We start from the raw sequence: 20129 nt of genomic DNA on the forward strand, positions 1-20129 counted from the left end.
TTCGGTTTTCTGTCGAAGAAAATAAAACTGAAGCATGGTGTTCATTGTTAACTTTGCCTATCGGTATCACTGAAAAAGCTGAATGATTTGGGTTTTGAAAATAACACGAAAATCGCAATTAAATGCGGTTTCCTACAATTCTGCATATCTGCTAAGAAGGCAGTTTGCAGAAGTTGCTTGAGTGGCTGGAAGGAGTGTGCTCATTAGCATTTAAAATCTCGAGCGCTGTACATGATTGCACCTGCTTGTGCTACAGTGATCCCTCTGATTACTGAGAAGCCTGTGGGTTTGTGCACCAACAGGGATGGCGGTGGTGTTCTTCTGCGCGTAGGCAAAAGGTTGCTTCCTTCAGTCAGGGTATAGCCTGCGTCAGTGGAACAGAGGGAGAAGATCTAACCCATGGATATCTAAAATCCAACAGCAATCGTGTTTATGTACTGGACACACAAACGTACCAGATACTGGTTGTGATATTGAAAATAGTGACCGTGTTTCCAAATCAGCAATGGCAACATGACCACCAAGAGGGTGCAGGAGGGAGCATCCTCTCTGGAAGCATACTGACAAGTAGAGGGATTTATTAATGGACTTGGTGCCCATCGGAATGGGATCATTGCACGGGAAAGGCAAATGTGACTTGAAATCAGTATTTAAAAGTGGAAGGAAGGAAGACTCCTTGTGGGTGAAGCCAGCCAATTGTGCTGGCAGTGTAAATTTAGCCAGATGAGAGGAATGGTAGGTAGGGGAGGAAGAAATGAGCAGGGAAAGCAGCAGAAAATGGTGCTGGCAGGCCAGGCCCGGAGGGTTTGGGAGCTGGCAGACACGGCTCGCTTGCAGTTGAGCATGGGAGGGAAGCAGCAGTATGCTGTGAACTGGGCTAACCGCTGCTGTGGCGGGAGGGCTTCCTCTGTGTCAGTAAATGTGACTCAGAAGAACCCAGGGAGCATCTCGGAGCAGCCGGCGTGTCACTGTTAGTCACTGCTTAGCTGAAACGCCCGTATTGTTCAGTGGCATCGTGTGAACCCGATAATTGCCTAAGCCGTGCATATCCGGGTACAGCTGCCCGCACTGAGTCTGTCCTGCCTCTTCCACCAAAGCACAAAGAGCTTTCTGAAGGAGGGAAGGGTCATTTGTTTGTTTTTTTGGGTTGGGTTGTTTCTTTTTTGTTGTTTTTGGTGGTTGTTTTTTCAGCTTTTTTTTTTAAAGAATGCTATTTTGAAGCCCTGAATGCGGCAGGTTGCTGCAGCTGGTGAAACTCAGAGCTATGCCAAATAATGCTTCTGCAGCAATGACATCCCCAGCTGAAAACCTGGGACTGTTTGGGCTGCAGTGGTACTTAAAGGCCAAGGTGCCAGCTGTGCACCCTGTAAATTAAACCAAAGTGTCCATACTAACATGTCTCAAGTAAAGCTCGCGTCTATTGAACGTTCCCAGAATAGACGTACTGCTTTAAAATTGAAGTATATGAAATGGGTTTTAAGTATTTATCTGCATTTGTGTGCACTACTTGAAAGCAGCCTGCATGCATACGGAGGAGAAGAATCAAAATACTCAGGTTATGAACGCGAACCAGAGGAGGAACGTACTGTTCGGTTGCAGAAGAGATGACGCACAAGGTCTCTGGCTGGGGTCAGGTTGGGCCCTCTTTTTTGTGTTCTGCTGCAGACCTTAGTGGCTGACGGTTAAATGCCTGCTGCCTTAGAGGAAATGCAGCACACTTGGGATGCAAAGTGTGTGTCTGGGGATTGGTAGTGCTGGGAGGAGAAGCAGGCATCTATGATACATGTATGTCTGTTTTTCAGGTAAAGTATGGGTCCTCTACGAGAACTGATATTAATACTGACCATCTTTAATTTCCTCTTTGAATTGCCATCAATTCAAACTGTTGAACAGAATCATTTACTTAAAGGAGAACTGATATCACTTTTTTTAAACGGGCTCAATCATAAGTACCAAAGTTTTCTCAAGTTTTGTGTTATTGCTAACTTTACAGGTGTACCAAAGGAAAAAAAACATGCTGCAGTAAAACTCAAAATCTTAAGAATTGTTAAAGTGTTTGTATATAAATTAAATTGTACTGTTGTGTTGTTATAAGCTTTTGTTCCAGGGAAAGCTAAAGTAAATGGTGACTGCATGAATATCCAGAGGGGAGGTTTATTTGGGAATGATGTAATCTCTGCCATCTTGGCATTGTAGCTCTTCCCCCAAAAACCTCGATCCTGAGAATGCTCACAGGAAAGGTTAACAGGAGGGAATTTCACACCGAAGAACATGTGTTTCGGATGAAGAGACATGAAACCCCATTGCCTTACTGTGCTGAGACGAGCCTCAGCCTGGCTGCAGGAGGGTTTCCGAGGCTCAGCTCAGGGCAGAGCCAAAGCTCTGAGCCCCTCTGCAGAGGGGGACAGTGTGGGACTGCTCCTCAGGGAGCCCTGCCCGTTGGGGGGCTGTTAAATTGAGGGAGAAAGAATGAATGATTCTCTTGTTAAAGAATGGTTGTCTTGTTAACAACAAATGCATTGGTTACTGCTTCAAACTTGCAGTTTCTGATTTAAAATTTTCTGATTTAAAATTGTTTATGGTTGATGTCATGTGCTTAATAACTAAGAAATGAACTAAACTGATTACTTCGACTTCGAAATCACTTCTTGGTGCTAAAAAGTGTGTGTTTTAATGCAGGCAAGAAGACAACAAGACCCTAGTCCTGGATCAAACCTAGGAAGTGGTGATGATCTCAAACTACGTTAATCAACAGCAGCAGGCGTGCCATGGGTCTGCACACATTGCTTCTACTTGGCAAAGGATTTAATAAAAGACCAGAAACTGTGATAACTGGGTATACTATGGTCTGTTTCCTGACCTGCGGCAGTCAAAATCACCGTGAACTGCCATGGTTTGCACTATGTTTATGTTACGATACCTGCATTTCCCATTTTAAGCATGTAGCCAGTGGCAATTTGAAATTTTGTTTTTCTATGCAAACTTATTTTTGTTGGCACTATTTTAGTGAAATGGAAACTTATGCAGCTATAAGAACATTTTTTTGTCAATGTAATAAAAATTGTCACTTAAAAATAGGTCAAGATATTACAGATTAAAAACTTTTTTGTTGTTTTTTTGTAAACTGCTGGAAGCCAATGCATTCCAAGCTTAATTTTTTTAATATGGGCTTTTGGAGTTTTGATTGTCTTTATTGTGCTCCTGCTTTATTTTAGATATGCTTTCTTATCTTTCTTTCAGTTTTCTTTTTTTCTTAATTTGTAAGACCTTCTAAAAACTGCTGACATTATTTTTGCATTATTTCCAAGCTTAAACCCAGTGGATCAGTGCTGTTGGAATCAGGTTTCAAACTCCGGGTTTGTAAATGTTACAGTTGCAGTATTCTTTTAACTGCTAACAATCCATTGGTTCCACTTTTTAAATGATAAAATCTTAAAATGTATATTTTCATGCATTAATGCATTCTGCCCCGATATCTTAGATTTTATTCTGTATTAAGTGAGTTTGGGCGGTTGTTATACCCCTGTATATAGTACCTTACTGAAACTCATAGGAAGTCGCAGGCTGGCTTCTGTTTTATTCAGGGATTTTTTTAAATATTTCTTAAAAAAGGGATACTGCAACTCTACAATCAGATTCAACAGCGCGTTAAACTGGGAATAAAAGTGATCAGCTGCCAAGGTGATATGTATTAAATCATGTTTAAGATAGCTGCTTTAAGTATATTTTATATCTTATGCTTTTTGTAAAGTTGTGCTGAATGGTGAAAAGTTGAGATGAGGTGCTGCACAGAAAATTTCATACTGTGCATAGGACACTTCTATCAAATCTTATGCAAATTAAGACTACATTGCAGTAAATATTGCATTTTCTAACAGGGTAAGATTTGGGGTGAGTTGATTTTGTGTGAATTATTTCTGTTTTGTTTGGGGTAGTGGCAAATGGATTTGTTCCAAATTTTTCATTGCATCCAATATTTGAAGAAAACTGATTGGAAATGTGATGTCATCTGGCATTGTCAAAACGTGGTGCTTCGTGTACAGCCTGATTAATTAAAATGTCATGTGGATACCTTTTTAAAATAAGTGATTTAATCTCAGTGTTTTAAAAATGATTTTGAAGGTCGAAACTCTATGATAAGAACGCTTTAAATCTTTATGAAATTCTGTAATTAAGATAACTACATTCCTCATTAATGGCAAAAAAAATGATGTAAAAGAGGTCTTGCAAAAATGTAAGCAGATGTCCGTGTGAAGGAGAATCTTTGTATGTTAATGATATGAATATTTAACAATCATGTCAGTAACTGTAAACTGTGAGAATGTCATCAAATAGAAATATTTTGATACTTCAATTTAAATGTGATTCACCTAAAAGATAACCTTTTTCACTCCGTGGCCACGTATTCTTGCTCTCCTACCCCCAAAGAAATAATTTTTCTAAAATTTCTGCGATGAGTTATTTTAAGGGACACATGCACGCATCTGCACGCATCCCTAGCCTTGGATCTTCTCTGCCATCTGTGTATTTTTGATGGAATAGTCTGAAGATTTATTTTAAAAGGTTTTCCTAACAGTTCAGTGGTTTTAAACCATAAGTACACAGGAAATTATGCTATCAGATATTAACGTCGCTATCTTTGTGTAAATACTGAACTTTCCCTATCATCATTTAGCATTCTGTTGCTTACGATATCTTAATGCTGGCATTAAGATCACAAGTCCTTACCCTCTGTTGGTTAGTGCAGACTTTTTAAAGTGCATTTTAAGTTATTGATGCAATTTGATATTTTTCATAATTTCTATTTAAACTGAAGTTGCATCATCTTTCTTGAATTCATCTCCTGTAAGAGTTGCCTTAAGCTACAGGATTGCTTTTGCTACTTTTTGTGTTGTATGTTTAACTTTCATAATAAACTTCTGTGTAGTGAAAACAAGTCGCTGTAAAGTCATTTCTGACATCCTGGTAATTCAAGCCGACACGTTACGTGTTGGTGGGAGAGGAGCAGGATGCTGGGCGATGCTTCCATCCCACCCCGACCAGGTCTTGATGGCCATGCTTGAGGCAATAGTGACATCCAGTGGTCACTTGAACCAACCCCAACACACCTTGTCCAGTGTTAATTCAACCCACAGGGTTGTGCACACAAAGAGCATCGTTCATCTTCACATTTTCATAACAGCCATTAAACCTTTATAGTTGTGCTCTTTGGACGTGGAGGCAAACCAAAAGGTAGTTTGCATGTTGAAATTGAGGAAATGAGGAAATGTGGTGAAGCGCTGTGGGGAAGATACGGATGTTACGTGCTATACCTGAAAGCCTCTTCTGAGGCTGCTGAAATTTTAGATGGTGTAACTTAAAGCAGCTAGTGCTGACTGATAATGCTGCTAATGTACTGAAATCATGTACGGGGGTTTGTTGTTTTTTAGTAACCAGACCTGAAGACTGCTTTGGAAGTGTTTCCATGCAAAAGAGCCAAGTATGATCTTAATTTGTGCTTCTAAAAGCTGATTCTAGGTGGATCTGAGTAGTGCCTAATGTCCGTTGCCTGTGGTTCTTCAGAAGATACTCTGTAGTTTGGAAGGGTGGCAGCTCTGAAAACAAAACCAGGTGCCAGGCAGTGTTACTTTGTCTTCCTGAAGCTTCCAATTGCTGCTCTGACAGGAAGAGTGTGCAGTAGCTTAGTTCACAATGCATCTTTAAAGAGCCGTTTGTAAAGCCGTTAGATAACCTGGCCATTTACCTGCAAGTTCATGAAATAGTTCATGAAATGATCCACTTTTCTGTCCAGGGTACATCATGAGTGGATGGCTACTTTATTCCTAAAGCCTTTACTTGTGTGGAGGCACGTGAAGGGCAGAGGTGGTTTGTCCCCTTGTTTCTCTCACTGTGAGCTTGCTTCACGGTTGGCCTGAATAGCAGAGGGAATCTGAACAGCCTCTGGCATGAGGCACCTACAGCCAAAGGGGTTTTTTAAGCCATTGCCATCTTTTCCCTGGGGATGTCTGTGCTTGATTTGGGAGTGAATGCCCTGGAAACACTGGAGCTTCTTGGAATGGAGAAGGATGCCCGTGACCTGCAAGGCAACCAGAGCAAGTGAAGTCTGGTAACTTTTGCTTTTTTTTTTTTTTAACCTCTTGCAGTTACATGGCTTCTTCCTCACCTAAGAGAATCCATAATGTTAGCTGTTTAGCCCATTTTACATTAGGTTTTCAAAACCTGAATGAAGGCTTCCTGGTCTCTTTAATGACATGACAACTATCAGCTGTCCTGGACTGGGCTCACGGTCCCCCATTTTCTAGCAGGCAATGACAATGAGACTGCTGATGAAAACAGCAGCTTTTCTGTTCCTGCAGGTTTGTGGTGGTTTGTCTAATAAGAAGCCTTGGTTAGGTAAGGGCTGGAAGTTAAGTAAAGGAGACTTGGTTTCAGAGAAGTCAAAATGTCATGGCTTGACAGGATCTTGACAAGCCTGTCATCTTTCTTTGCCCACCATAAGTTCAGGCCACCACTTTACTACAGATGCAATTAGGAATCCGTCCTGTCTGCACCAAAATAGGACTGATTTATTTAAAGCACGTTAGTTTGTTAGTGCATTTCCAATGCAAATGAGCGAATTACAAAAGTGGCTTCGAGGATGAGAATTACAGCAAGAAGTTACAGCAGAGTTGTACATTTGCATAGGCAACATTTCTCATAACTCATTTGCCTTGCATCCTGTCTGCACGCTGCAACAACATGTAAATCCCGGTGCATGCATATTCATCAGCTGCTGCACCGCTCACAGCTGCTTAGGCTCACGGTTTAAGTAACTTTATTAAACATCTTAGTTACAGATTGAGATAAGTGAGTTTCCAGAATTGCCTCAGGCTCATTTCTTAAAGTTCACGAGTGGAAAAAAAAAATAACGCAGAGAAGCCATGTGCTAACTCGGTCAGTGCTGTGATCTCCCAGTAGGCGGCTGTGGAAAACCCAGACACCTGCGAGAAGGAAAGAAGCTGAAAATGGGAATGTTTCTTGTTCAGTCTGGTCCACAGCTTGTCAAAGCTGGTGACGCTTCTGGTAAATCTTTGCTGGTGCCCCTAACTCTCCTGGTTAGTGACTGTACTCTCCAGTCTGTTAGACTTGATGGTGCTGTCTTAGGGGGAAGTGGGTTTCTGTTGTTCCATAGGCACCAATTTCCTGTGTTTCACAGAAACTGGTCACTTAAGCCACTTTCCTCCTTTTCCCCTCATTCTTGTGGAACAGGTGATGACTTTTCTCCCTCTCTTGTGGGTTCTAACCACATTTCTTAGGTTTTTCTCTGCTACCATTCCACTGAGTTAGCTTGAGAAAAGAAAAATGTTGCAGAGCTGGAGAAAAGCTTTTACTAGAAGCTCCTCTCTCTTTTCCATCTGTCAGGGGCTGGTCTGCTGAAAGAGGCTGTCCCTGTGGACCTTGCCTCCTCGTCTCCTTGGACTGTTCCAGCTACAACTCCACTGCTTTTGCTGTTCACACCATGCAAAAGTCCAGCAAAGTGTAGGCCTGGGGAAGCAAGTGGCACAGAATAACTTTCAGGCTGCAAGTTGGACTGCTTGTGGCCTTCGTAGCTACTGATATACAAATATTGCTGCAGCACATAGCTGGGGTGATGCTCCGGTGACTGCTGGGGTGTTTTGGGGCTTTGGCCCTTGGTGGCAGTGACACAGATGATGGCTCCTCACACTGTGCTCCTTGGGGAGGTCTCAGCCTTGAGCTGAGGTTAACGTGGAAGGAAGCAAGGCGGCTCAGGGCAGAGGCCTTGCGAGGGTGGATTGAAGTGCAGAGGCTGGCGGCCGGGCTGCCCTTTGGCCTCTCCAGGAAGGGAAGTGAGATGGTGGCCAAGCGCCTCAGGTGAGAAGAGAAAGTGGCGGGTGGGCCCACAGCCGCTCCTTCCCAACACTGTCTAGCTCTGCGCCTTTCACGGGCCTAGCCCAGCGGGCAGTGCTGTTTCCCTTCGCTTTGGGTTGGTCAAAAGGGTCGTGGCCTTGGCTTGAGGAAAAGAGGGAGCACATGGCTCTGAGAGCTCATAATTAGCGCAGTTTAATGCACCCTGTTTGTGGACGCCTGTGCTGTGCCTGCTTTTCTGTCACAGACATCTCCCAAGCTGCCATTTAGCAAGCAGAGGAAATTAACAGGCAGAGGGCTGTTGGGTGGATGTCTGGGACCGTCTGTGGCAAAAAGGAGAGCAGGCAGAGGAACGGTTACACCAGGCCAGCAACAGGTCTGGGTGCGCAGCAGTGAATTTGTTCTAGCCTATGGATTTTGGAAGCAGGAGGTATACCCCTCCTGTAGCAAGGATTTTGGTACCAAACCAACCCGCGTCCTGCCTGAGCTCTCTATGGGACCTGCCTGCTTCCTCTGTCTTTGGCTGCAGATTAGGATCTCGAGTTCCTGTCCTCGTCTTCTTGCTGCTGCAGAGTTGAGCCCTGTGAAGTGTGTGTCTCCGTCTCTTCGCAGAGCTATGTTGAGACCTTGTTTGTAATCGTGGAAAAATGCTTCCAGGATCTTTCTGCAAAGGGAAATAGACATGGGTGAATACCTTCTCCTCATGGAGGTGCATAGGGTTGACAAAGCCCTGCTTGTTCAAAGGGTTGTAGCATATAGTGGGAGTCATGGGGCAGGGGGAGCAGGCAGCAAAGCCTCACTGGTCCTCACAGTGAATCTTTTTGTTTGTTTGTGTCTTTATGGTCGTAATTCTTGAGTGTGCCCTGCTATAGAGGGCTTTCAACCTGCAGTAAGTCCATGCTCCCATCCATACTTGGGGAGCATGATCTCTGCCATCCCATGGAAACCCATAGGCCTGTCATTGAGCTCCTCCTGCTTCATGTGTAAAATGTGCCTGAAGCTCACGTAATTCAGCTTTGCTCATTTAGGAACGTGTCGTCAAGACTTATTGCTGGGTTTCCTCACTTGACTATCATTTTAACTCAAATGTGTGACACCCAAGTTAGTATTTCACACAATTTTGGCACTACAGGCTACAGTTTCTTGGCAGTTGAGCAGGAAAAGTCATCCTCAGCTTGATGGACATCTGCAGGTTTCCTTCCTTATCACTTGGACTTGGCAGCTGGACTTTGTAGCTCCCTTCCAACTGAACTACTCTATTTATTCATTGTGCTTTCTTCCACAGTATTTGTAGATGCCTCTTCTAAAATCCTGCCCATGCTGATGTTGAAACTGTGCTCCCAAACAAGGGCCTTGGTCTTTTTCAGCTGGGGGAATCAGTAAAGACCTTCACAGGGATGAGGGGACTGCAGTAAGGAGGTGTTGCTGCTTTCCACCTGCCCTGGCTCGGGCGGGTTTGGGTTCTGGTTTTAGGACCAGAGTCTCTCATGTGTGTCTGCATTGGAATTGCCTGGGTGGGGGTGACACCATGAAGCCCTGGTGGCTGTAAGCTCAAGGAGTAGCATGGCAGTTGGCAGGGGGAACACTGAATTGCTGTCAGGTTGCAAGCAAAGCCACAGGGGTGACTAACTTCTGTCTCATCAGAAGACGGTTCTTCAGAAACAAGCGGGTCCATCCAGAAACACCAGACTAACCATCACCTCTGCGGCGGGACGGCTGCCGAGCATCTTGGTTCCCAGAATGAGGTGTCACTTACCCAGAAAGGGCCCGGAGGTCCCCTCCCACCCCATCGCCTGCTCTGCAGCACCCTGCACCGCTCTGGTGGCCCCTGCAATGGGGCACAGCTGCCACAAAGCTGCTGGGGAGCCTGTGCTCCTGCACCCCACAAGAAGGGGAGAACGTTTGGGGAGGCTCAGCCCTTCATGGGGGCCAGCCGCAAGCTGCAGTTCCAGGTCACTTGCTCCTCACCACCTTTCTGAGCATCCTTTGTCCCTCTTGGCCACCTGCTTGGTCCAGAGCCACTGGTGTTGCCGAGGAGCCCCTGGGACCCCTTGTCCCCCTCTTGCCGGGGCGTGTGCTCCCACACCGAGGACAGATCCTCTTTTTGGTTCTGCTTTCAGTTCTGCTCTGCAGAGTGCCGCTGGCTCGTGGCCACCGGGATGCGGTCTCAGTGGGCCCGTGGGGCGCGTGACTCCCTCAAACCACCCATCCCCATGAAGGTGCATCCGTCACCCACTTCTTCAGACCTTTGCGGCATTTTGCCGTCTGTGTCTGTCCAGGCAGGACGAGGCTGCATGATCATGTTGTGCTCCTGCCCTGGCTGGGGTGAGCATCCCAGGACTTGGCCTCCAGCACAACTGAGTGCTGAAGAAACCCCCAGTTTCAGGGTTAGCTCAGCAAAACTGATGATAACAGTGTTGGATGGGCTGAGGTTTTGCAGCACCTTGCTCTGTCCTGGGCTGGAAGGAGCTTCTTGTTCTTCTCAGGTGGGCATGGACCAACATTTAAAACCATTGCCTTGCCCAAGAAGGAAGATAGAACATTTCCTTCCTTGCACTGTCCCACCGGCCACAGCATCATGCCAAATAACGTGGGAAGAACCAAATTATCACCTCAAAATGTCAGAACCCGCAGCAGCATCTCAATGTGCTGCACCGTGCGTTGCCTGCGAGGCTGAGCCACCTCTGGGATAAAAGAGAAGCAGGACACATCTGGTCCTAATGAAGCCAGAACCAATTTATATCTCACCCTGTGTGAATCATGGATTCAAATACAGCCGGAGGGGATGAGAGCTATGAAATGCACAGAGTTGTGTGGGCAAGGATGGGGAGAGCCCAGGTTTGGGGAGTGATGCTGGTGGCCACCAAGGTCCCTGATGCAGCCAAGCTCGTCGGCCCCTGCCTACCTCAGGAGGGTTCCTGGGTGATAGAAAACCTCCTGTGCTCAGTGCCAAGACGGGAAAACCACAGCCAGGGGTCCCAGGGAGGGTCAGCAGACGCTGCTTTGAAACGTTTCGAGCTGTAAAAGCAAAGTTTTTCAGCAGGAAATGCACCTTAAAAAAATAAAAATATTAAAAAAAAAAAAGAAAATATAGAGCTCTATGGCAGAAATCTTTCTCTCAACCCAAATACCACTGCCACCTTTGGGGGCTGGTTTCCAAAGTGTTTTGCTGGGCAGCTGCAGAGAAGCTCTCCTTGCAGAAATGATTTGCGTTATCATATCTCATCAGGAGAGGGCAGCTCGCCTTCACCACCAGCATCGCTCGCATGAAGCGAATGATCCCTGGTGAGCTTTTGGTCCCTCCTGGTACCCTTGGTGTTGTTTTCCCCTTCCTTGGGGTCACAAACCCAGTGTGGTGATGGGCAGCCTGATGCTGGGAAAGGCAGTGGTGAGGGTGAAGTGGCCTAGGTTTTTGGTCTGGCTGTGGGTTCCTGTTGTTGGTGCCCATTTTTATTTTTATTGGATCCAGCCGTGGCTCGGGGCAGGACCGGTGGAGGTGCCCACATCTCACAGCATCGCCGCGCTGGTGGCCTCGTTGCTCCTTTCTTCCTGAATGAGTCACGCACGAGCTCGTCTTGCTAACCTGCCTTGTGCTACTTACTAATTTCTACCTAAGCCTTTGTTCCCCACCCTTTTGTGTTTCGACCGGAAAAACGAGATTTGGGGTTGGTGGTTTTTATTTTTTGTTCTTGTTTTTCCCTGGGTTTACCAGCACAGTGTTATTTAGGACTCGTGTTTTGGGCCTGGCGCTGTCTGGGGAGAGCTCGGCAGTGCCCAGCCCCAGCCCCAGTTCTGGGGTCAGAGCATTAATTTGGGAAAAAGTGAGAAATTGGCAAATAACAGCAGTCTCTCATTACAAATTTCTGACATATTTCCCTTGGAGGTTATTGGATCGGCTGCACGGGCAACAAGAAATCAGCAGGGGTTTGTGCTATATGAGAAACAATAAATTTTTGGCCGTACCAAAATAAATTCTTCAATAAATCCTCACCCCAGTATTGATCAGCACAGTCCCATTTAATTACGTGAGACGGTTTTTTCGGATAGAAAACCACTCCTCTGGCCAAAAAGGTGAGCAAGCAGCTCTGCTTACACCTATCTCAAAAAATCCCAGAGAAACCGCTCATCCTTGTGGAACATAAACGAGGTTTTCCTGCTGGGTGCAGGCCCTGCTGGTACTCTGGTGGATGTTTTTTTCCAGGGCAGAGGTCTTGCAGCCACTCACTTCCCCGCTGCATGAAAGCATCTTTTCTTCCCTGGTGGAAAACTCCGGGATTAAGGGCTGCCTCAGGCCCTGGCGGTCCCGGCCGGCATGAGGTCAGTGGACACGTGAGATCACAGGTATGTTTTTCAAGGAAGTTCTTTTTTTTATTATCATTTATGTATTTAAAGATGCGCCCTTGCTTTGAGGAGCTCCGTTCGTGGTGTGCCAGCCTCTGAGCAGAAGGGGAAGGCGGATTGGTGCTAGGCCACGCAGCCTGTCCTGCTCCACAAACACGGTGTCCATGGTCCGCAGTGCCCAGTGGGGCTGTGCTGTCCCCTGCCCTCCATGTTCCCTCCATCCATGTCCCCTACCCTCCATGTCCTCTACCCTCCACACCCTCAGCTATCCACGTCCCCTACCTTCCACATCCCCTACCCTTAATGTCCCCTGTCCTCCACATCCCCTGTCCTCCACGTCCCCTGTCCTCCACGCCCACTGCCCTCTGTGTCCCCTGCCCTCTGTGTCCCCTACCCTCTGTGTCCCCTACCCTCCATTTCCCTTGGCCTCCATGTTCCCCTACCCTCCACATCCCCTACTCTTCACGTCCTCTGTCCCCCATGTCCTCTGCCCTCCACGTCCCCTACCCTCCATGCTCCCTGCCCTCCATGTCCCCTGTCCTCCATGTCCTTTGCCCTCAATATCCCCTACCCTTCACGTCCCCTGCCCTCCACATCCCTTGCCCTCCATGTCCCCTACCCCGCGTCCCCTACCCTCCATGTCCCTGGTCCTCCATGTTCCCCTACCTCCATGTCCCTTACTCTCCATGTCCCCTGCCCTTTCTGTCCCCTGCTCTCTGTGTCCCCTGCTCTCTGTGTCTCCTGCTCTCTGTGTCCCCTCCCCTCCATGTCCCCTACCCTCCACGTCCCCTACCCCCATGTCCCCTCCCCTCCATGTCCTCTATCTCCCAGTGTCCCCTATCCCTGTGTCCCCTCCCCACCAGGCCGCGCCGAGGCGGGTCTCGAACCCGCCTCCAACCGCGCCCCCCCTCTCCCCCCCCGCCTCCCCCCTCCTCTCAGCGAAGGGGCGGGGCTCCTTTTAGCCCCTCCCCCTCTGTCCCTCCCCTCCCCTCGGGCCCCTCCCCCGGCGCGGCCTCGCCTGACGGCCGCCGCCCGGCGCTTTTTCAGCAGCCGCAAGTGAGGTGAGCGGCGGCCCCGCGGCGCGGGGGGGGCGGCCTTTCCCCCCCCCCCTCCCCCCCTCCGTTCCCCGTTCATCCTCCGCCCACCCCCGGTGCTGTGGGACCGGGCGGCTCCCTACAGCCCCGGGGGGGGCGTAGAGGGAGGGGGGGAGGTTGGTTTTTTTTTGGAGGGGTGGGGGCGGTTGCTATGGTGATAGCGCTGGGGCTGAGGGGCCCTGAGGGGGTCGGGGGGGTCCTGAGGGCTCTGAGGGGGTTTCCAGCTTTCTCTCACCACCTTTTTTCCCTTCCTCGCCTCCCCGCAGGGGTCCGGCGCCGCCGCTGCCCGTGAGCCGGGGCCTCCGCGCCAATGCTGGACCTGGAGGTGGTGCCCGAGCGCTCCCTGGGCAACGAGCAATGGGAGTTCACCCTCGGTAAGTGCCCCCCGGGGGCTTCACCCTGCCCCCCCCCCCCCTCCGTCTGTCCCCGGCTAAAACCAGCACCTCACCTTTCTCTCTTGGATTAATTGACCCCCTGAGCTGCTGTGGGGCACCTCACAGCTCCGCATGCCGCCCCCTGCTTTGTTTACCAGCTGCCAGGCTTTCCTCCAGCCCTTCACCGTCTTTTGTCTTGCTCTCCTTGGACCAGGCTAACCCGGGCCCCAAAAAGAAGTCAGGGATGTGCCGGCCGCGGGCTGAGTGTCACCTGCCAGGTGATAGCAGCACTGTGGGAATGCTCAGCCTAAGTGCTTTGCCTCCCTCCAGACCCTAAATACGAGTTGGGTTTCACAATTTCTTTATGTCGTTGCTGGGTTGTGACATCGGAGCAGGGAAGGCAAACTTTTGAGAGGCTTTCTCAGGGTTAGATAATAAGTATTTTCCCTTGCAGCAGCTCTTATTTTTCATCTGCGAGGCTCTTGCCCACCAGTCGATCCTCCCCATGCTGCAGTGAGGAGGGAGAATTTCCCCCAGCCGATACAAATTTGGCTGGTGCTAGCCCGAGGCACTTAGGCACAGAGCTGGAGCGTCCTCAGGTGACTCGTGCCTTCGGGCGAACTGTGGTAGTCCCTGAAGTTCTCAGAAAACACTGCAGCTGTTGTGTTTTTCAAGGGGTTGTTTGAGGTGCCAGCATGGGGCTCTTTTTGTCAGAACTCTCCATCTTTGTTGCTGGTGTTTGTTAGCAGTAACAGTAGTTTGGCTGAGGTAAACAGGGCTCTGAGTGTCGGCCAGAACTTGAGTTACAACACTGCTTCTGCTGCTGTTGTCACCTGTGACAGCAGGGGGACAGGCTTAAAAGAGCAGCACGCAGCTTCCATGAATTTCGGTTACGCCAAGGGAGCGGTGCTGTGGTGTGGAGCTGCTGATGGGAAACCCATGGGACACAAAGGGCCGTTTGTGCCTCTGCGGGCTCAGAGCGTGGTGGTTAGGGAGCGTTAGAATGGTTTTGGGGGCTAATTATAGCAGTACCTCGGTCCCACCCTTCTGAAACCTCGTTGATCTCCTCATACCACTGACGTGTTCCCGTGTTCTCTCTGCTCTGCATGACCTTCTGCGATCCCTTAGTGTCTGTGTTACCTGAAAATAAATGTGATCTCAAATTATATCCCCTGGCAGTGCTCGTGAAGATACGCTGCTGACTCCTCCTCCCCAATTTTCCTTGTTTTTTTTTTTTTTTTAAAAGATTGTTTTCATTTTCCCAAGCGCCCTCAAAGAAGCCCGTTAACACAATCCCATGGCTAAAATTACATGCTGTGTCTCCGTCTGTGTGTACACACGCATAGATGTGAGAGGGAGGAAACCCGGCTGTAATTCTTGGAGTAAACATAGCCACCACGTGATGCGTCTCATATATAATTAGCACGACCTGCTGGTGCGGAGCAGGAGGCTGACTAGGCATTGAGACACTTAACTTTGTCCTGCGCGAGTGCTCCTGTCTGAGAGCTGTCTCTGATACCTCTGGCCAGGCTGTGCGAGCGGTACCGAGGCTGGAAGCATTTGTGTAAGCGGGCTTCTTGCTGCCCGTGGTGTTCCTTCCACTCAGTGTTTGTTTAGAGCCGCTCTTAGCAGCACTCATGGCAGCCCTCCTGACCTGCCGCTGCCTCTGGCTTCCACTCTTGTACCCACAGCGGAGATGACAGAGGGGAAATGCCAGGAAAATTTTCTACGTGAGTTTTTGGATGCTGTTTCTGGCTCCAGCATTGACTCACTGTGTGAGCAGAGTGCTAAAAAATTTGAGTGAGGCTGAGTTTTGTGTTCAGTTTGGTACCTGGGTCGCTGCTCCTCTCAGGCCACATTCCTGCCTTTTTAAAAGAGAACAATTAAATACTGATTTTGCAGTGCCTATAGCTGTGTTATTAGTGTTAGACACATATAATTTCTCAGGCACACTTCTATTTCTCTTGCTTTCTAGACTTTCTTTGCCTACAAAGATTCACTTCCCTTTGTTTGGGCATTATGACTTGCTGACTTTTGCATTTTCTGGTCATCTTTTTACCATCTGTATTCGCTCCTCCTCTCCCTGCCCCTTGAAGCCCCAGAGTCGGAGGGCTGCCCACCTTCAAGCCGTGCTGTTGGCGAGCAGTGCACCTGCGAGGAGTATCTTGTGTCCCCCCTCAGCATTTAGAGAAGGGGAAAGTCTGTGCCAGGAGAGTCCTAGCGCCGAGCTTTGTGTGCTTTATTTGCCGTGGCTTGCTTTGGTTGCCTGTCCGATGCGCTGGAAGCCCTGCGAGCTTCCCAGTTCCACGCTGGTGAGCGGGGAAAAAGAATTCTTTGTTTTCCTCTTTGACTGCAATGGCTGCAGGCTGGGGAGGAAAAAGGGTGTTTGCGTGTCTGTGTGTGAGAAGGGTGGAGAAAAACAGCCTAGTTTCTTCGCTCCCTCCTCGCCTCTCTGCTAAGGGAGGCGAAGGGAGGGTGCTGGCTCCTCCGTGTGCAGTTCAGGTTCTGGGACTGCTCCCGGAGAACTTCAATTCCTGTTTGTAGCTTTGCTGAGCAGTTGCATGGCAGAACCCACTTGCTTCCCAGTCAGCGAAAACTGCCTGAAATCAGCCCTTGCCCATTTGCTTCCAGCGTGAGAAAGCTGTGAGTAAGAGTCACATGAGCTATCTGTTTGCACACTCACGGCCCCAGGATTGCATCAGTTTACACCGGGCTCCAAACCCCCCTCCACCTCGTGTTCGCTTCTTCTCCCCGCGTGTTTTAATGACACCTTACCAACCCCTGGCACTTGCCATCAGCGTCCAGCTTCCTTCAGCTTGCTCGCCGGCTTTGCTGAGCCTTGGGCATTTCTTTTTCAGGAGGTTTAATGGTCATACCCCTGCCTGTCTCCCGAAACCCGGACTTTGAAAATGGGCTTTATGCTTTTTGGGGGATGGTAGCTTCTTCTGGGTTAAGAGATGCGTGGCTCTTGCAGGAGCTTCTTTGATCTTAGCTTCTTGCTGTTCCTTATGTTTCTGTTCCATTTTGAAAATATTATCTAGTACATAACTGACTTCTCCAAACACACTCCAGGATTCAGCTGCCTAGACTACAAGGCAACTGCTATTTCCTGGATAATAGGAAACAGTGCTGCTTTGTCGTGTCCCTCTGTGCGTTTAAATTTTGTTGCCAGTATTAAAATAATCAGTGTTCTTCTTGAGTTTGTCATTTTCTCGTGTAAAACTTCCAGTCACAAAATTGCCTTTCACGTTAGCCCATGCTCTTGGAAAAAACTTTACCAAAACCATTTCTATATGGTATTTACAAACCAAACCGTGGTAGTTCTCATCTGTAAAACTCTGTTTTGCAAAATTAGATTTTTGTAATTGCAGAAAAGCTGCAATGTACAAGCAACAGGCATGTAGCTTAGTGCTACATAGGAAAAAAATTGTTCTCGTCTTATGCTGGTGTTGCATTAAAGCAGTACCAGTGGTGAGCTAGGGGTGTGTGATTTCTATTTGAAGAGAGAGTTTTCTTTTTTTAGTAGATAATGGCTAACAAGTACTTTGTAACACCATGCACAGACTGCTTAAACGACGTAGCTGGTATCTCTAAATCGAAATACCTGAGCTGTTACCTAAATATACGTGCGGGTCCTGTGGTCAATTTTTCTATTTGAGGCAATTTTCTTAAAGCTTAAGAACCAGAAGTAGAGAAGAAAGGGGCAAGGAGTGCGAATAAAGTGTCAGATAACTAAATCACAATTGACTTGCAGGAATTAGGAAGGAATAAAACCTCAAAATGATGAGCTCATGCTCGAATGTGGCATTTTTAACGAGAATCCTGGGACCCGATGGTGTTTCGTTTGGAAGGACAGCTAAGGTTCGAAGCGCGGTGCAGGGGGAGGTGGCACCGTGTGGAGCCATCGCGCCTGCTGCAGGTTCAGCTGTCCTGCTGTACTTCCAAAATTTATTGCTGTAGAGAGAGACACTGTAAAAATAGCCCTGGAAATGGTGTCGGTGTGAATGGTGACATTGGTTACTGTGGCTGAACCAGGTGTAGTGTGTTTAACTGTATTTTCTTTGTCAGATCTGCTGCCTGCTTTGTTAGGGAATGGTGCGTGTTGAAGGAACTGTAAACTAAGGAGATAAAGTCCCTTCCTCGGCACTCCTCTGGCTTCACCAGTAGCTGCGAATATTCCAGTGTTTTCTTCTTCCACGGTTCAATTTTCTTTCAGTGTTTTCAGTCTTCCTCATACAGCTACACGGTAGCTTGTCAAGCTTACTGAAGGATGTGTGCTAAAACGCAGCCAGGAGCCTGCAGGCTGCTCCCAGGAACACCCGTCAGCTCTTGTGGAGCTCAGTCCAGGCTGCTGTGTCACTCACTGGATTGTCAAAGCTGAGAATTTTCTATGTGGTTTGTAGAAAGATATGTGCTCTCGTCCGCCTAACCTTTGCTGTTTAATTTTGTGGCTCGAGGTACTCTTCTTTCTTTTGTGCCTGACAAGCTGGTGGGTAAATAATGACTTTTCTATTCCAGAAAACAGGTTTGTGCCGATACCATGAGTCAGGTAGGCTTGTTTGTCGATAGCATACCTGGATGTTGTAATGTACTGTTTGCTGACGATGACTTTTTATCTAATCTGCAACTTTTCTGTCCAAAAATGCTGTTACCCCGTCTCTGAGCTGGAGAAATCCTCTGTTTTTACTTACAGGAATGCCCTTGGCTCAGGCTGTAGCAATTCTTCAGAAACACTGTCGCATTATCAAGAATGTCCAGGTTCTCTACAGTGAGCAGGTGAGTAGTGAGTGGGCTGCCCACATCTCTTACCTCTTTGTGCCTCGGAATTAGGGCATAATGGGGCATACTGATACCGTGTCATGTCAACCTGCATATTCCATGCATTGCTGAACTGTTCGATCTTATAACAGCTTCAAATCAAGCTTAATCTCAACGTAGTGCCAAAATTTAACAGATACCACTTTGTAGATGTGGTGGTAGAGCAGTATTGGTTTTACTTTATCAAAGGAAATGTTCTGCTGGATAATTCTAGTCTTTTTTTTTTTTTTTCCATTGTCATCTAGTGTGGCAGCACTTAAAAGTACCCAACCACTCATTACTTTTCACTCTCATATTTGGTTTGGGTGTGATGAAGCCCCTGAAAATGCCTCCATGCTTCTCTGGATCTGCAGTTCTGCCTGCAGAAAGGGAATGTGGTCATTTAAACCAGCAAGATGTTTTAATTGTTGTTCATAATTAAACAGTCATTAGTTCCTAATATGCTTGACTTCCATCGAAAAGGGGGCTGGAGGTGAAACCGTTCTGCTAGACCAAAAAAAAAAAAAATGTTTTGTATGCCCACCTTTGCTTTGAAGAAAGTGTAAGGGGAGAGGAGATGGGGGCTGCGGAGATTTGTGGCTCTCCAGATGTGTGTTGTGTGAAATGCGCATTAATCAGGAGATTTTATGCATGTGCTGTAGATCTCTGCGTCAGGGAAAAGGCAAAGGCTGCCAACAGTTCATTTTATATCAGGAGTACTGATTGGGGCCTCATGCATTTGCAGCGAGCACTGAATGACTAAGGAGCAAGCTCAGCTCTGGTGGTTTGCTGCTGGATACATATCTGATGTAATTAGATGAGTTATCCTTTTTTGTTTCAGATTATGGAGATTTCTGGCTTTCATGCTGACAGAATATTTACTTTGCACATTGAAAACTTAGCTCCTCGTATATAAGGCATGGGGGCATCCATTTGGCAGCGAATGCATTCCTTGTTTTTTTGTATGCTGTGAAGGTTTTTTGTTTTTTCTTCCTACAGTGCATTCCAGAATTATTTTGAGGTTTGTTTAACTAAACGACGAGATTCCCTTTCCTCTCAGTTTTGTAGAATCAGATCAGCAGCCATGTGCTAGAAAGCGTGGTGGGCTTGCACGTCTCATAGGTCTTTTATGTCCAAAAGCTTGTCCAAGTTGTGCTTGACCATATATACTAAATTTTCACTGTATCTGCAGGTTTTTTATAGGTTTTGCTCCCCAAACCGTAATCGTTTTTTAATATCCGTATATTTTTTGGAGCCAATGCCTGATATTGGTGCAGTTTTTTCCACCTGTCATTCCAGCCATGCAGCTGAGTGGCTGTCCCCTTGCCCTTGTGCAGCACATCGTGCACTTCTGCAGCTGGGCACCGAGACCTGCTGGGGCAGTGCTTAGGAGGTTCAGAGCTTTAAACAAACTTCACCTAGCACAGCTTTTATCTGCCTAAGCTATACCTGAACAGCCTTCATCTCTTTCCTCTCTGAAATAAAGTCTTTGAGCGCAGTGATCAAATGTTACTTCAAGTTGTGGCATCTAATTTCTGATCCTGGAACTCCAGCAGCAAGTATTTCCTTTCAAAAATTTATATGACAATTAAATGCAATTAGATCTGCCCACAGCTCTCCTTTTAACTTGACACAAATGGGATGCCCAAACGGTGCC

At 47.5% G+C, this 20129-nt stretch overlaps 2 protein-coding genes across 6 annotated transcripts in view; both read left to right on the forward strand.

The window, feature by feature from the left end:
- Window positions 1-4927, forward strand: part of CBFB (core-binding factor subunit beta) — a 42564-nt gene extending 37637 nt beyond the window's left edge. For all 4 annotated transcript variants that reach the window (XM_040570941.1, XM_040570940.1, XM_040570943.1 and 1 more), the window contains one exon: window positions 2680-4927. In XM_040570941.1, the coding sequence (XP_040426875.1) occupies window positions 2680-2702 (23 nt within the window). In that variant the 3' untranslated portion in view covers window positions 2703-4927. The remainder of the gene's footprint in view (window positions 1-2679) is intronic.
- An 8256-nt stretch (window positions 4928-13183) lies between these two features.
- Window positions 13184-20129, forward strand: part of PHAF1 (phagosome assembly factor 1) — a 35128-nt gene continuing 28182 nt past the window's right edge. The window contains exons 1-3 of one of the 2 annotated variants that reach the window (XM_040570760.1): window positions 13184-13268; window positions 13568-13675; window positions 18369-18451. In XM_040570760.1, coding sequence (XP_040426694.1) covers window positions 13612-13675; window positions 18369-18451 — 147 coding nt within the window. In that variant the 5' untranslated portion in view covers window positions 13184-13268; window positions 13568-13611. The other variant, XM_040570761.1, reaches the window with a different exon arrangement.

The sequence above is a fragment of the Cygnus olor genome, chromosome 12 (genome assembly GCF_009769625.2).
Source record: "Cygnus olor isolate bCygOlo1 chromosome 12, bCygOlo1.pri.v2, whole genome shotgun sequence".
Lineage (NCBI taxonomy): Eukaryota > Metazoa > Chordata > Aves > Anseriformes > Anatidae > Cygnus > Cygnus olor.